At 36.3% G+C, this 17,688-nt stretch overlaps 1 protein-coding gene across 1 annotated transcript; it reads right to left on the reverse strand.

Annotated features, from left to right (window-relative positions):
• Nucleotides 1-1,350: 1,350 nt before the first annotated feature.
• Nucleotides 1,351-15,682, reverse strand: LOC121520603 (ras-related protein Rab-11B-like). The gene is made up of 5 exons (XM_041804144.1): nucleotides 15,459-15,682; nucleotides 9,099-9,294; nucleotides 8,123-8,316; nucleotides 6,721-6,801; nucleotides 1,351-2,035 (listed from the first exon to the last, which is right to left on the reverse strand). The coding sequence occupies exons 1-5, from the start codon at nucleotides 15,496-15,498 to the stop codon at nucleotides 1,890-1,892; spliced, it is 657 nt and encodes a 218-aa protein (XP_041660078.1). The 5' UTR covers nucleotides 15,499-15,682; the 3' UTR covers nucleotides 1,351-1,889.
• Nucleotides 15,683-17,688: the final 2,006 nt, after the last annotated feature.

The following is a 17,688-nucleotide window of genomic DNA, read 5'->3' on the forward strand; positions in this document are numbered from 1 at the left end:
CTATGTCTGTTAAGAGGTCCAACTCTGATGTTAAGGTGATGTACTGCTGCATCTCTGTTTTCTGGCAACCTAGAAAAGTAAGTAGTGATCCAGTGAGGTCATTCAAGCCTTTGGCTCTGCTGGTTTTGTTCTGTTACAACCCTTAGTATACAAAGCAAACAAGTCAGAATCTCAAGAAAGGAAAATATCAGTTATGTTGGGAGATTGGTGTTAATAAAATGTTTGGATACAGGCCCATGAAAAGTTTTCACCCCTTTATTGATTTTATAAATCAATCGTAGTCAACATAATTTGGCTTTTTTTGGCCAAAAAATTACAAAAAATGTTATTTAATGTAAAATTAAAACAAATTATTTACAAAGTCATGTCAATTAAGCAAACATATGTGATATAAAATGAGTGATTGCATAAATATTCAACCTCCTTAAAGTGGCTGACCTATTCCAACAGAGGTCCAGCCAATGGGTGCAAGTAGTCTCACAGCAATCAAGTGATTGCAGTATAAAGAAGCCTGTGTCTGGAAGGTCCAGTCACTGTTTGATCATTATTCCTGGCAACCATTACATCATGAAGACAAAAGAACATTCAGAGAAAATTTTATTGAAAAGTATGAGTTAGGGGATAGATACAAATGTGCCTTGATCAGGCCATCCTCACTAAGAGTGACCGTGAAAGAAGGAGACTAGTGAGAGAGGACACCAAGACAACTATGACTACTCTGAAGAAATTACAAGCTTCAGCAGCTGAGATGGGAGAGACTCTGTATACAACTGTTGCCTGGGTTCTTCACCAGTCAAAGCTTTATAGGAGAGTGGCAAAGAGAAAGCCACTGTTGAAGAAAACTCATTAAATCTGGTAGAGTTTGCCAAAAGGCATGCGGGAGACTCCATGGTCAAGTGGAAGAAAGCTCTTTGGTCTGATGAGACTAAGATGGTGCTTTTTGGCCGTCAGACAAGATGCTATGTTTGGTGGACACCAAACACTGCACATCACTATAAACAAACCATCTCTACTGACTAGCACGGTGGTGCCAGCATCATGCTGTGGGACCCTGGACGGCTTTTAAAGGTAGAGGGTAAAATAAACGAGGCAAAATAAAGGAAATCCTACAGCACGGGAGAAGATTCATATTCCAGCAAGACAATGTCTATATTGATTATAATTGATGTATAAAATCAATGTAAAGGTAAAACATCCAAGCGGTGATTACTGTTATTTAGGCACTGTAAATTTCTGCTTTGTACCATCTTGATGTAGGTTAACAATTAATTGCAGCTTCTGCATTGAACAAGCTAGTTTGTGTCATATGATGTAACTTTGTGTTGTAGCTAAAATGAGGACACAGAAATGTAATATTGTAAAATTTAATTTCATGGCATTAATATAATGTATGTGAGCAGACAAGCTATCAAAATCAAAACAAAAAAAGAATATATTTTACACAAAATGAAATAAGCATTAGCAGCGTCACAACCACTTTTGAGATGATGACTGGAGAAGGAGGGACAAAAACAGGACTGCTGGTAAGACTAAAACTAGCAGAATTCAAAGCCAGGCCTCCAACACGTGGCAATAACTGTCTATTACGGACATGTCTATGCTTACAAGGTCTCAGGCAAAGTTTATCTGCTCCTCTAGCATGGGGTAACTGTGGTACCATCAGTCATGTTTTTGCACTTGGATATAGCAGACTGTTCCTGGGTCAGATTAAAATTTGAAATCTGTTCAAACTTTATGGGATTGATCATTTGTGGCACAATATTACCGACTGCACTGATCCAAAAAGTGCAGATTCAGACAACATTGCACGCCAGGCAGATGGAAGCATACCAACACTGAGAATTTCAATTAATAATTGACCCAGGTGGAAGAGGGACGGTTGCCGGGGGTTACAGGTTCTGACAGCACTGCAGTTTGCTCCCCCTCTGGCCGTCCGTGGTGGGGGGCACGCTAATGTCCACCACGTTGTTTCCTGGGGACTCGTCATGGGCAGACCGCTCAGCGATCTGTTTCTGCGAAACGATGCGGTAGATTTCTGAAAAAATTAAAGAGAAAAGATCAAAACATATTTAAATGTTTTTAGAGGAAAAGGACACATAAAACGATGAAGTTCATATGGGGTTCCTGCTGTTGGCACAGCAGTACAGAAATAGAAGTCACTGAGACCCAGAGATGACAAGCTGTTAGAAAGTGTCAAGTTTTGGAGCAATAAATAGAATAACTTAACTCTTTGGTTATCTTGCCCTGTCCATATGCAGAAGTGTTTCCTAACCAAAAGTTAGCTTTATTCTTTATTAAAAATGTATAAAGTGAAACTAAAAACAGGGACACAGGAATTAGGGCTCCTGTGGGTGCTGCAGCACCTATGTATATATATGTGTGTGTATATATATATGTATATATATATATATTTATATATATATATATATATACAGTGCTTAACAAATTTATAAGACCACCTGTCCTAAAAACGAGAAAACAAATATTTTAGAAATCTTTCAAAAACTTGTTAAAAACTAAAATGCTATTGTTATTTATTTTTCAAATAACAAACTGAAACAACTAATTAGTCCTTTTTCACACATAATAACCAAAAACTTCATATTTTGTATGGCCTCCTCTGGCCTTGATAACAGCTTGCATTATTTTTATGTACTTTTCCACAGTCTCTTTTGTTATTGGGTTCCAAATAGTTTCTAGTTGTTCCCACAGACTTGCTTTAGATGAAACTTTTGTGCCATCAATCTTTGAATCTACTAAATCCTAAATTTGTTCAATAGGATTCAAATCTGGACTTTGACTTGGCCAGTCCATCAGTTCCAGTACTCCAGATTCCTTTTTCTTGGTCAAATAGTCTCTGCACAGCTTTGAAGTATGCTTGGGGTCATTGTCTTGTTGGTATATGAACCCACCACCAATCAGATTCAGTCCAGAAGGGATTCCATGATGCACTAAGATGTTGTGGTAGACATTCTTGTTCATGACACCATCCATTTTCACTCATTTGCCCACGCCGTGTCCACAAATGGAACCCTCATACTGTAACTGAATCTCCACTGTGTTTCACTGTGGGTGCAATGCATCTGGCATCAAAACGTTCTCCAGCTTTTCTGCGGACATAAACACGACCATGCTGACCGAAGAGTTCAAACTTGGACTCGTCCATCCAGAGAACCTTCTTCCAGTCATCAACAGTCCAAATCTGAGGCGTTTCTGGATGTTTGCAGGCCTCAATAACAGCTTCTTAGCAGATATTCTTCCCTTTAAGCTTTGTTCCGTCAGTCGTCTGCTTATTTTCATTCTGGAAACTTTCTCAGACTCTGATCTAGAAGCATTCATCTCTGCCTGAAGATCAGCAGTGGTCTTCCCTCTGTCTCTAGTACTTCAAATCTTGAGGTGTCTGACATCTGCTTCAGTTATCGTTGGCTTCCTGCCTCTTCCTTGGCACATTTTGTAAGTACCAGTCTCGGCAATTGACTCCAAAGCATACTTGACCACACTGTGAGAACACTTTATGTCTTTCCCTATTTGTCTCAGAGATCATCCAGCATCATGAAGTGCTTTAATGCAGACTCTTTCATTTTCAGTGAGCTCTCCACGTTTTACCCTTTTGAACAGGAGTGAGGAATTTCAAACTGAATTCACCTTTTTATACCCAAATTTCAACTTCAAACTTCTTCTCTGAGAAGTCAGAAATGAATCAAGCATAACATTCAACCACTAAAACTAATTTTTCTGTCCAGGAATGCAAGTAAATACTTAGAATTTGACATATTAATCAAGAAATAATAATGTGCTTTACAATTTTTTAGTTTTTTTTAAATCAGTAAATTTGAAAATTCATGGATAACAATAATAATTCTATTTTAGTATTAAAAATATCATTTCGGTTAAAGAGCTTCTATTGGTCTATTGGCGTATTAACCATTGCAGAAACATAAAAATGATTTTGGTAATTACCAATGCTGTTAATTTAGGGCAGCTGTGGCATAAACCTTACTTTGGGTGGTGGTCTAATAAATTTGTTAAGCACTGTATATACACATATATATGTAATTTTCACAACTTTATACTTTATATATACACTATATATTGTGTATATATAAAGTTGTAAAAAATAGGTTAAAAGAAAATGTGGAAAATGTGGAAAATGTTGCAAAAAGTGGTGAAAATTGATTTAAATGCAATAAATGTTGAAAATGTGTTAAAAATGTCAAAACGTGGTGAAAATGGGTTTCAATGAAAAAGAGGAAAAAAGGTCAAAAGTGGCAAAAATGCATTAGAAGCCCCAAGAAAGAGGTAAACATGGGTTAACGTGAAAAAAAAAAGGTAGAAAATGGGATAAAACTGGCAATAACTGGCAAAAATGGGTTTAAAGTGGCAAAGACTGGGGGCAATGGGTTAAAATAGAAAAAAAGTAAAAATAGGGCGTAAAGTCACAAAAAAATTGCAAAAACAGGTTAAAAATGACATTAGGATGTCAAAAGTGGCCCAAAACAACAAATGTGGTAAAATAGGTTGCGAAAGGCAAAAATGGGTTGCAAGTGGTGAAAACATGGTTAAAACTAGGAGTAAACATTTTCAACATCAGACCTAAAAACAGCTTCACACACCTTTCATCTCCATAATGAGGTAACTTTTTGCCAGGATGCTAGCACCAATGCTACTGGTCCTACACACATGTACTGGCATTGTAAATAAATCAAAACTGGGAAGGGCCCATTCACTGGAGTTTTCAGGGGCCCAGCCAAATCCGGAGACAGGCCTGTGTAGATGCAGAACGTTGCTATGTCTGATTGCTATTTTTGTCAATTCACTGTAATAGCAGCATGTAACTTGTTTCTAATACTTCCTGCAGAGTGATTCAACTCACATCAGGCCAGGGCTTTTGTATCCTTGCACACACATAAATAATCTTTCAAGTTGAAGTCTGATCACTAAATAGCTGGGAATTGGGAGTTTGTCTATTATTCCTCCTATAAATTTAGAGAAACTTCTGAGGTGTAGAGCTACTACACAAATCCATTTGCCTAGCGGTGCAATGTCCAGCTCCACTGCTCAATTAATGAGTTTTTTTGTAAAACCAGTACTGCATGAGGCTTATTTACCAAACAGTGAATCATTATTTCCTTCAAATGTATTTTTTTGACATAATGTGAGGAAAAAACAGGTAAAAAACAGTGGCCGCCAGCCTGGTCTGTGAGCACACAGTGATAAGGTGGAGTGGTTCACACTGTGAGAGGGAGAGAGAGCTCATTTGGATGAATGAGAGCGACAAAGAGTGCAATTTTACACATTGATGGAGGAACAAGAAACAAGAACTTCCACTGATTATCCGTCATAACTTAGTTTACCAGTGAGGTGTTTGATCAACACTGTAGTCTGCAGTCCCTGTTAACAGACTGATGACCTCAGAACAGGAGAGTGTGCATGTTTGTCTGCACATCCACCAGTCAGCCTCACTTCCTTATTATAAACTACGAACTCTTCCTGGGCCATGTTTGAAATTACATTGTGACTTTGCCATGTTTGTAGTATAAATGTTGGTAAGTTATTGTAAGCCACTGTTAATAGTCAAAACTTTAATAATTCTGACCTTTGAAGTTAATTATTAACACATGAATTAGCATAGAGTTTGACGTCATTATAAAGAAAGACTAAAAATGGATCTTGGGTTTGGAAAAAGTTTAGCAGCAGCATGATATTAACCACTTCATCTGACACTGCCCTCCCAACAGGCATGAGAGCAAAACAAAATATTTACATATCTGTCTAGAAACTAATGGTCTGAATTGCTTTTGTAGCTGATTTAGAGTTACCAGCCTTCATATCAGTGTGTTTCATAAGCAGCTGAAAACTCCTCACAGGAGCTTTAACATGTCCACTGTTCAGTCACGCTTTTACACAAGACAAATAGAACTCTACACATGAAAAGGAAGTTACAAATGTACATGCACTGTTTAACTGCTGCTGTTTTTTCTTTGAGGGGTGGGGGTTTATTGTGACTTAATTTGGCTTTTTATCTCATATATCTACTTAAAGAACTCAATTATAACATAGTATCACATAAATTTCAACATTTTATCTCATAATTAAGAATTTATGTCTCAGTTTTGCATTTTTATTGTATAATTGTGTCAAAGGATCTCATTATTTTGACGTAGTATCTCATAGTGATGATTATCTTATAATTATGACTTTTAATCTCAGTAATAACTAAGTATCTCATTGCCCAAACTTATTTTGACATATTTATGACTCTATATCTAAATTTTGACTTTGAATGTCATAATTGTGACTCTGTGTTTCATAATAATGGCTTACTATCCAATGATCATCTCACAATAATGACTTGGCATGATAGTATATAAAAGACATCAGCTTTTTCAGAACTTTCCTGGTTTAATTTAATTTTAATACTTATATGCATATACTTTATATATATATATATATATATATATATATATATATATATATATATATATATATATATATATATATACACATACATTTTTTGGTAGGGGGGATTCAAACGGTCTTTCCCAGTAAAAGTTTGTGCCCTCAGATAGTTGAGAGCCCTGAGTAGTGGTATGTTATAAGAACAAGTTGTAGGATTCCTTTACATAAAGACAAATCTAATTGAACACACTTTTATTCCTTTAATGTAAATACAGTAATTTTGAAGTTGCTCTCTTTTATAATCAGTTTTTGAAATCATACCTGTAAGAATATTCTTAAAGGCTTCTTCAACGTTTGTTGAGTCCAAGGCAGAAGTTTCTATGAATGACAGATTGTTCTTCTCTGAGGATGAAGAAACAAAACAAAGAACAGTAACAGAAGCAGATCCTTCATTTAAAACACAAAAAAACAGACATAAGCAACTGCATTTTCAGAAGTATTTTTCCCTCTCCCTCTTACAAAAAAATGAACACAGTATAAATATCTGCAAGAAAGTCTGGCTGCAGACTGTAGATCTCAGGCACCCCCTCTTCCTTACAGACCACTACAGTGAGAGCATTTATCAGAACAGAAATACACGCTAAAACTTTCTAAATAAAATTGGATTTAACTTCTAATCAGGGTTATGGTAAGGGTTGAGGTAATGTTAGGATACCAGAGGTCAAAAACCCGACCTGCAAAACTTGACTACAAAGCGTCTAATAGAGCTAACTAAACAGTCTGTTTACAGGAAAAAAAAAACTTGTCCTCCATGAAAACACTATTACACAGCTAATGTAGCTAATTCTGTAGCTAATAAAGCTACATAAACTACATAGGTAACATAGCTATGTAGCTTAATCTAAAGATTGAAGCTAAAGCAAACAACGCTGTTAGCTAAATTAGCTTTGAGCCCAAACTAGAGAGGGTTATAGCAGTCAAATGTCGGACCTTTGCTGTACTTTAAACTAGTGATTGTTCTGTAACAACACAAGCTGTTGTCTGCTAACCTATAAACAGATATTTTCACACATTCACTGGTATATTAATGATGTTTTAAAAGTTGAGAATCAACCCATTAACAAGGCTCAAATAAATGCCTACATAAAGTCACAAGATGGGTTCTTTTTGTCCATTGTGACTGAGTCTGAACAGAAACCCCTATACATCTTTGTTTGTTTTAAAATTCCAATCCATATATATATATATATATATTTTTTTTTTTTTCTTTCCTTTTTTTATTTTCTTTCCTTTTTTTTTTTTACTTTCTGCATTTTTTTTAAGTTTTATTTTGAAATGTTTCTTGGTCTGTAATGTTTTCAATGTGGTTATTTCATGAATATAACAGTTAGACTTGTTTATGAATACAGTAAAAAAAATAAATAAAAAAAAACAATAACTTTGTACTTATGTCCCTTTCATTCTGACAGAGGCAGCGTCTCACAGTAGTGGTAGTGGAAGAGGTCTGAGATATCAGGTCCACAGCCAGACCCTACTCAAAATCTAAGACAATGATGACTTCTCATTATTACTGCACAGGTGATATCAAATGTCTGAATACATGGTCAATTATGATTAAAAATACATATAAAAACCAACAAAATAGTTATTTAATATGATAAATAAAATAGAGTAATGCAAATATTTCTTCCCTTTTCTACCATTTACAGTTAAGTGTTGGTACCTGCAAAAGCGCGGGCCTCGTCCGTGGGCACAGCCCTGAGGTGGCGCAGGTCACTCTTGTTTCCCACCAGCATGATGACGATGTTGTTGTCGGCGTGGTCCCTCAGCTCCTTCAGCCAGCGCTCCACGTTCTCATAGGTCAGGTGTTTGGCTATGTCGTACACTAAGAGCGCTCCCACCGCTCCTCTGTAGTATCTGTAACATGACGCCAGTGCGGAGACACAAAGGTTACATCAGCAGATCCTTAAAAAAATCTGTTTTTATGGTCTAGTCCTGAGAACCACTCTGAGAAGTCTTATTGTGAGAGGTTTTAATGACTAATGCTTTTCTTCTGTGGGGTGTTCACATACACCCCTATATTAATAAGTCTGTGAAATACACTTTCCATCTGACTTTATATAATGTAAAGTTTCTGTAAGAAGATTTTTAACACATTGAAATTAATACTTGTGCTTCTATACCACCATCAAGGCCATCAGCTGCAACCTCATTTCACCAATCATCATGCACCTGTCATATTTTAAATCTTTCATCCTCTCTTCCACAGTAAGCCTGTCATTTCAGTGTGGATGCTGCAACCCTCCTCCACCCCAGCCACCTCCATTCAGTTTATCAGCATCTAGTCCAGATCCTCACAGGTCTTCTGCTCATCTTATAATGCATACCTCCATCTCCTCCTCCAAGCCACCTTATTGGTGTCCTGGTCCAGCTTCTCAGAAGTCTACTCCTCATCTGATCCTGCAGACCTTATCAACACCACCACCAGTGTCTAGACTCCATAGGGGCATCCTATTCCTGCACCTTTAAGTACATGAAGTTTCTTTTTTTTTATTAAAATTTGTAAAGTAATAATTGTTTACTCATATTTAGGTCTCTCCTGGTTGAAACAGTGATAGGATTTCACCGATAAATCTTTTACTATTTCAGCTACGGTACTGAAGTATTTCCTCATGCTTAGGTTAAATCTCTGGACTTACGCTGAGGTGATGGCTCTGTAGCGCTCCTGTCCCGCTGTATCCCAGATCTGAGCCTTTATCGTCTTGCCGTCCACCTGGATGCTGCGCGTGGCAAACTCCACCCCAATGGTGCTTTTACTCTCTAGGTTGAACTCATTTCGTGTGAATCGAGAGAGCAGGTTGCTCTTCCCTACGCCCGAGTCCCCGATTAACACAACTGTAGAGGGAGAGAGAGGAGAGAGGGGGAAAAGATGAGGCAAGTGTGTTAAAGTGTGTGATGGGAGAGGAGCTTAGCTGTATGTATTAAAAGATGAAAAAAGGGCTTATGTTGCATAAAGCAGTGCCACAAAACGCTGGTTCCAACTAAATTATACGGACATGATTTATGGGGTATAAAAAACATTTTCTATAAGGAGAAAAGTAAAATTCATAAATGGATGGCTAAAAAATTATTGCATGAAAATGAGTCTTTTCTGGTAATTTTCTCAGGATCTAGATTTATGTTGTAACCTCAATAAAACAATAGTTTTTTTTTTTACAAAACCCAATCAATTTCTTAAAATCTCCCCCCGAAAGAAGAGTGATATTAACAAATTTTCATTGGAAAACAAGCATTGTGATCTCTTTATGTAAACAGAAAATTAAATCTTGAAAAAATAAAATAAATAAAACCAAAGTTTAATTATAGCAAAAAAACTGAGTGAAATAAATGCAAGGATGTACAGTGCTTAACAAATTTATAAGACCACCTGTCATAAAAATGAGAAAACATAAATATTTTAGAAATCTTTCAAAAACTTGTTAAAAACTAAAATGCTATTGTTATTTATTTTTCAAATAACAAACTGAAACAACTAATTAGTCCCTTTTCACACATAATAACCAAAAACTTCATATTTTGTATGGCCTCCTCTGGCCTTGATAACAGCTTGCATTATTTTTATGTACTTTTCCACAGTCTCTTTTGTTATTGGGTTCCAAATAGTTTCTAGTTGTTCCCACAGACTCGCTTTAGATGAAACTTTTGTGCCATCAATCTTTGAATCTACTAAATCCTAAATTTGTTCAATAGGATTCAAATCTGGACTTTGACTTGGCCAGTCCATCAGTTCCAGTACTCCAGATTCCTTTTTCTTGGTCAAATAGTCTCTGCACAGCTTTGAAGTATGCTTGGGGTCATTGTCTTGTTGGTATATGAACCCACCACCAATCAGATTCAGTCCAGAAGGGATTCCATGATGCACTAAGATGTTGTGGTAGACGTTCTTGTTCATGACACCGTCCATTTTCACTCATTTGCCCACGCCGTATCCACAAATGGAACCCCATACCATTACTGAATCTCCACTGTGTTTCACTGTGGGTGCAATGCATCTGGCATCAAAACGTTCTCCAGCTTTTCTGCAGACATAAACACGACCATGCTGACAGAAGAGTTCAAACTTGGACTTGTCCATCCAGAGTACCTTCTTCCAGTCATCAACAGTCCAGTGTTTGTGCTCCCTGGTAAATCTGAGGTGTTTCTGGATGTTTGCAGGCCTCAATAATGGCTTCTTAGCAGATATTCTTCCCTTTAAGCCTTGTTCCGTCAGTCAACTACTTATGGTCATTCTGGAGACTTTCTCAGACTCTGATCTAGAAGCATTCACCTCTGCCTGAAGATCAGCAGTGGTCTTCCCTCTGTCTCTAGTACTTCAAATCTTGAGGTGTCTGACATCTGCTTCAGTTATCGTTGGCTTCCTGCCTCTTCCTTGGCACATTTTGTAAGTACCAGTCTCAGCAATTGACTCCAAAGCATACTTGACCACACTGTGAGAACACTTTATGTCTCTCCCTGTTTGTCTCAGAGACCATCCAGCATCATGAAGTGCATTAATACGAACTCTTCATTTTCAGTGAGTGCTCCACATTTTACCATTTTGAACAGGAATGAGGAATTTCAAACTGAATTCACCTTTTTATACCCAAATTTGAGCCGGCTCACTGGGCTTCTCTGAGAAGTCAGAAGTGAATCAAGCAAAACTATTAACCACTAAAACTAATTTTTCTGTCCAGGAATGCAAGTAAATAACTAGAGTTTAACATATTAATCAAGAAATAATAATGTGCTTTACTATTTTTCAGTTTTTTTGTAAATCAGTAAATTTGAAAATTCATGGATAACAATAATAATTATATTTTAACATTAAAAATATCATTTGGGTTAAAGAGCTTCTACATATTGGTGTATTAACCATTGCAGAAACATAAAAAAATGATTTTGGTAATTACCAATGCTGTTAATTAAGGGCAGCTGTGGCATAAACCTTACTTTGGGTGGCGGTCTAATAAATTTGTTAAGCACTGTATGTCCTTACAAGCCTTCCATAATTTTCCACCAGTTTCTCAGCATCATTTATCATAAAGACAGAAGAATGAATAAATAGTAAATCAGAAAGAACAGTTGACATGGTGACAAAGAGCAGCCACAGCACAGCAACGTTTATCAGACTGAACCAAATCTGTGATGAATTGTTTAATAATCCTTCTGTCTTTGTGTGGAACAATGTAATGCAAGAGCCTTTTTTCTGATAGTAACATTTCAACACAAGTTTTCGACATATTAACTTGTGTAGTGACACCTTAAGTATCACTAGAGAAAATAACTTAAAGTTCTCCAGCCTTGAGACAATGACAAGAAACTGTCAATTTATTCCATCAAGTATGCCTGAAAAATAATCCACTAAATAAAGAGGAGCTTAAGTCACAATGGGTCTCTGCAGCGAAGAGAAAAAGTGAAAGTTTAAGACAACAAGGGAGGATTTGTGGGCCACAATAACCATACCACAATACAACAACATGAAAACGATGCAATATTATACGATATCATAAACAATATGATACGATGCTATACAATACAATACACGATTTGATACAATATTACCATATACATGATATGATACCACAAAATGCAATGCTCTATAATGCAATACAATATTCTGTTTTCTTAGGATACATACGATACATTGTGCTATGATACCACACAACATAATATGCTATGATACAAAACATGATACAAAAACTGTACCACAATACAGAGATTCTGCAAAAATTTATAAATATAAATTGATAAAAAAATGTTTTAAATTTTCGGCCAACCTCGAGATTACAAAATGGGAATGGTGCAGGTAACAGGACTACACATGACACCATACCATATTTTATCATAGGATACAATACATTAGGGTACATTACAGTTTGATATGTTACATTACGATACGATACAATGTGATATGATGTGTTGTGATGCTAAACACTATGATATTATATGATATGATACAGTATGATATGATAAGTTGTGCTATGAAAAAACATGACACAAAATGCTACGATACAATACATGTTATGTGGCCCACAATAATCGGACCCCAATACAGTTATTCTGTAAAAATTGATTATTATATATTGATAAAATTTGTTGAAAATGTTTAGTCTTCCCCTGAGATTATGAGAAGAACAGGAATGGTTTAAGTCACAGGACCATACACAATACAATATGATATGATACATTACACGATACGTTACGATTCAATACGATACATCAAAATGCAATGCTATACAATATGATATTATACAATTTGATATGTATGATATGATAATTTGTGCTACTATACAGTGTTAATTTTGACAGCTATTTTAAATTTTTGTCTTAGTTTTTTGATCACATGTAGTTTTATTTTGGTCACATTTTAGTTATTCCTACCCTTTTTAGTTTTAGTCGACGAAAATTTTAAAACATTTTAGTCTAGTTTTAGTCCATAAAAAGTCCTCACATTTTAGTCTTTTAGTCCAAGCATTTATTCTCTTGCCTAAATCCAGTACCAAATCATGGTAGTGTGTTCTCTGCACTCTGTCAAACCTGGGTCCCTGCTTTCTACAGCTGAGAGGCAGAATTGCTACAGATGCATTGTTTTTGACAGATTTACCCACAACAGAGAAATATCAGATTTTGAATGTCCAACGAAAACTAAATTACGTTTTAGTCTCGTTTTAGTCATCTTGACGGAAACTAAGCTGACTTTTTGTAAGTTTTAGTCATCATAGATCTATTTTTTATAGTCTAAGTCCAGTTTTTGTTATGGAAAAGAAAGGCGATGACGAACTTTTTTACTCATAGTTTTAGTTGACGAAATTAACACTGCTACGATATGACATGAACAATATGCTTAAAATACAATACATGATTTGTGGCCCACAATACAAAATACAAAAACTTATCTATATGAATATTGAGAAACTTCATTTAAGAAACTCTACGCCTGAGATTCCAAAGAAGATCGAGAATTGCAGAGCAACTCACAACATGATTTATTATGCTATGCTATGATACTATACACAGTATGTAAACTCTATTTAAATTTAAAGCTCATGAATAGGTTAGGTCAGCGAATTCCCAACTTTTTCTGCCCTGGATCTCGTTTTGCCAGATGGAAATGTTTTCAAGCCCCCCAGCTTTCCCCATACACATCAGTATATAATTGATATATGCTGAAAAACCCATTTCATACTGGTAGGATGTGGTGAAAGTATGGAGTGTGGCTCTCTTTAGCAATTGTTGTGTAGACACAACAAGTGGTAAAGAGATGTCTGGAGATTTATTGTTAGCCCTACATTAACCTGGAGGATGCACATGATGTTTTTATTTAGCCTTGCTGAGCCCATCCTCGTCATCACTCCGCACCCCCCTAGGGGCCACAGGCCCTAACTTGGGGTATCACATTGGGTAGGTAATAGCAGGGCAACAAATAATACAGCAGATATGATATGATAAAATACAATACAGCTAAAATACAGAATGCGACGGCTATTTCACAATAACTGATATATAGAGAAATTGTACAATGATACATTACAATGACGTCACAAAACAGTACAATTCCCTCCCAAAAGTGCAGAATTAATGTATTTATCCACTGCAGTATGGTTCACTCTACCTCTTACATCTGTCTTATTTTTCTGATGTCCTACTGCAAACTTTCTCTCGAGCTAAATGAACTTCTGAGTGTTGTGATCATACATGTCATAAGCACCTCTATGAGAAGTCATGTAGTAGAAGTGAGTTGATGTTTTAAATTAAAATATTGGTCTTTGGCACCAGCAATTTGTTTTTTATGTCACACCAGTCAGGACAACAATACTTGTATGTAATGTAACATCAACACTGCAGCATATGAAAGCTGAACTTTACATGGAAACATCTGGAAGAGGCATTAAGTTTACAGTGGAGCAGCAGCTCTGGGTGTGAATAAGCCATTAGCATCTTCAGTAAAAAGTATTGATTAATAGCAGGACTCTGGTGTCTGATGAGACATCAGAGGAGAGTGATTGATTGATTAGGCTCCTCCGGGTCTAAGTCAGTGTCAGGAGGAGCTGGCTGCTGTTCTCAGCACAGCAGCAGAGGTGGAGCCCCTTTTGTTTTCTCCCTCCCTCCGCGAGAGGAAATAGACCCGAACTCTGTCCTCTGTCGACATCGCACTGGTCCGGGCTGCAGGAAGCTGATAACAAGCTTCATCAAAACCTGAATCGACAGTTTCAGGCCGCCTTGCCCTTCCTGTTTCGGCCGGGTACACAGACGATGGCTCGTCCATGGAGGGAGACAGGAGGGAGGGAGGGAGAGAGAGGGAGCCCTCGCCTCCGGCAGATGCCCCATTCATCCCACAGAGGATACTTTGTTACATCTAAATGGCCCTTTGGCTTCTGCAGGCCCAGGATGTTAATGTGGCACAGGAGCTGATATCGGGATCAAAGGGAGCCATTCTGGATCCAAATGAAGATCAACATGGACCTGAGTCTTGTACCGTTTCTATCTCAACCGATCAGGCCTACATACTGTCTTTATTAAGATAACACACAAAGTTACAAGTATGAAGCATTTCATAAAGCTAGGTGTGTGTTTACCCTGATGTGAGGAATGATTGATGAGGAGAGGAAGAGGCTAACAGGCCTTCAAACAACCTCATGAGGTGGGATAAGCACCAAACATCAGATGTCAATCAATAAATAAAGTAACAAACAATCCAGCTTTATGAGTTGATGAAAGTTGTACACAAAGGCTGAGCGCGGATAGGGTGTTGCATCCTTTACCTATAAATATAGCTGTAGGCGTTGTAATGTTACAATGACAGCATTATGTTATAATAACAGCAACCGATTATCATGCGGGCAGCTTCTAACAAAACATGACTCATTTCTCTCACAACATGCAGATATAAGTCAACAAACTATTCAACATTCATAGATTAAGAGCTGTTAATATAGCATAGCTTCGTCGGTGAGTAAAGGGGAATGCAGTCATCTCCCTCTCTCTCCTTTTTTTTTTTTTTTTTTTTTTTTTTTTTTTACCTTTGAACAAGAAATCGTATTCATCGTCTCGGTTCCCCATTCTAGACGAGGCCGCTCCAGCGCTTGTCTCCGGAAGAGGATGTGTAAAAAGTATAAGTATGAATTGTCGTTTTGTTTCAGAAAAGAAGAATGGTTGAGGTTTGAGCTGAGACTCTGCGCCAGTTTTGGCTGTCAAGGCGAGCTGCTGCTGCTGGCCGCAGAAGAGCACAGCTCCAAACTCTGCAGAGGGAGGGGAGGAGTCCCTGCGCTGCACATAGCTACCACACGGGGGCGCTCTTTACTGGCATGCCTGCAGAAAGCATCCTCTGTCAGACTCAAAGGAAGTCATTTCATTCTGAATGAGAAGAATAACAGGGTAGTTTTATAAAGCGTGGTTGTCTAGATGAATTCTGAGTGTAAAAAGCATTACAGATTCATTGTGTGTTCCAAAAACAAAAGACGAATAAATATAAGATTTTGTCTGGGGCGAAACATTCAATACAAGTAAGGAGGGAGCATGTTGTATAAAACCATGACTGGTATAACATGCCTCATTGGTTTGCCTAATTATTATTAGAGACTGTTAATTTCCATCACTCGTATATCTACAGCTGTATTTCTAATCTACCTTCTCTTAAGTTATCAATATTTATTAATGTATATTTGTGTTTTGTATTTTATTTTCCTAAAGGTTTAGGTCTATCTAATGATCAGTATAGTGGCCTGGAAGTGCGATACAAAATTACAGCATCTGAAACACTTACAAAAAAGCATGAAACACTCCCATATCAACAAAAACAACTTTACATTTCATTAAAAAAATTTACATCAGCGAAACACCTTTACAAATGATAAAAAAAAAATTAAAAACTGTACAAAAAGTCCAATACTAAATAACAAAGTGTAAAACTATTTGACAAAACTTGAACCAATAAATCAAGTCCGATGCAAAAATAAGTAAGTCTGAAACACTTTCATGGAATAAAAAAAAAAAAATGACACATTTTAATAAAAGAAAATACATATGTCTGGCCCCCAAGAGCACCCAAGAGTACCTTGAACACTTATACAAAACTTAAAACTAATTTAAAAGTCCTAAACAAAATAAATAAATCTTAGACACTTTTTGTAAACCTGATGGTGATTTACAAAGTCCAGTACAAAATCATGTGGCCTGAAACACAGAATTTAAAAAGTCAGATTTAAAAAATGCAAAGTCTGTAACTCTTTTACCAAACGTTAAACAAACTTAATAAAATGTCTGATACAAAATTTAGAAAAGTCTGAGACACTTTCACAAAACTTAAAGTTTACAAAAAATTTACAAAGTCCAATACAAATTAATAAGTCGGACTATTTTTTTTTAAAATAACTTGAGACAAATTTACAGTGTTCAGTACAAAATTAATTGGTCTGAAATGCTTTTACAAAGATTGAAATTAGTTAACAAAGTCTGATATAAGAAATATTAAGTCTGAAAAAAACTAACAAAAACCTGACACAAATTTAAAATCTGGTACAAAACATCATACATATGAAACACTTGCATGAGAAGTACAGAACTAAACTGATAACTAATGACTTTTTGTTTTGTAAATTTGTGATGTAAACTAAAATTTACAAAAATAAAAATGTTTTTATTGAAATTTATCTGACTTTGTACATTTTTATCATACTTTTTGTACATTTGTTTTGTAAAATGTAAATTTGTTTTGTCATTTGCAAAAGTCAATTTCAGATGTTAATTTGTTTATAAAAGACAAATATGTTTTGGTCAATGTACATTTTTCAGGCTTTTAAAAGTGTTTAAGACTTATTATTTTGCATTACACGTGCAGGCCACCGTACAATCAAAGATTGACATAGTGTTTTATAAAGATCACAGCAAAAGAAAGATACTCTCAAGAAAGAGAGTAGAGAGTATTTTCATTGGATTGGAAGTAGACCTGTGCCTTGAGATTGTATTCTTCTGATTAGTACTATTTTCAGTATTCATATAAATATGAATGAATATCTAATTTGAAGTTTTAAATTCTTTATTTCTTGTCTTTTCTTAGTATTTTATTATTATTATTAATATTTTCAAGTGAATGAGTGAAGAATGAATTGAGAAATCGAATGGCGAGTTCACATTTTTATGGTAGAAGCACCTGCGTTCAGGTAGCAGCCCAGTGAAAGTGCAGCTCTCTCTTTTTTGGGTGTGTTATCCCTTTAAGTCGTTCTGACAGCTGGGCCCGCCCCCGGTCTGCAG

Source organism: Cheilinus undulatus, linkage group 13 (assembly GCF_018320785.1).
Source record: "Cheilinus undulatus linkage group 13, ASM1832078v1, whole genome shotgun sequence".
Lineage (NCBI taxonomy): Eukaryota > Metazoa > Chordata > Actinopteri > Labriformes > Labridae > Cheilinus > Cheilinus undulatus.

Coding starts and splice junctions, on each gene's coding strand:
- LOC121520603 (XM_041804144.1), bottom strand. CDS start 15,498: ATGGGGAACCGAGACGATGAATACGATTTCTTGTTCAAAG. Junction 9,295..15,458: donor ATACGATTTCTTGTTCAAAG/GTAAAAAAAAAA, acceptor CTCCCTCTACAG/TTGTGTTAATCGGGGACTCG. Junction 6,802..8,122: donor CGAGGCCCGCGCTTTTGCAG/GTACCAACACTT, acceptor CTTCATCCTCAG/AGAAGAACAATCTGTCATTC.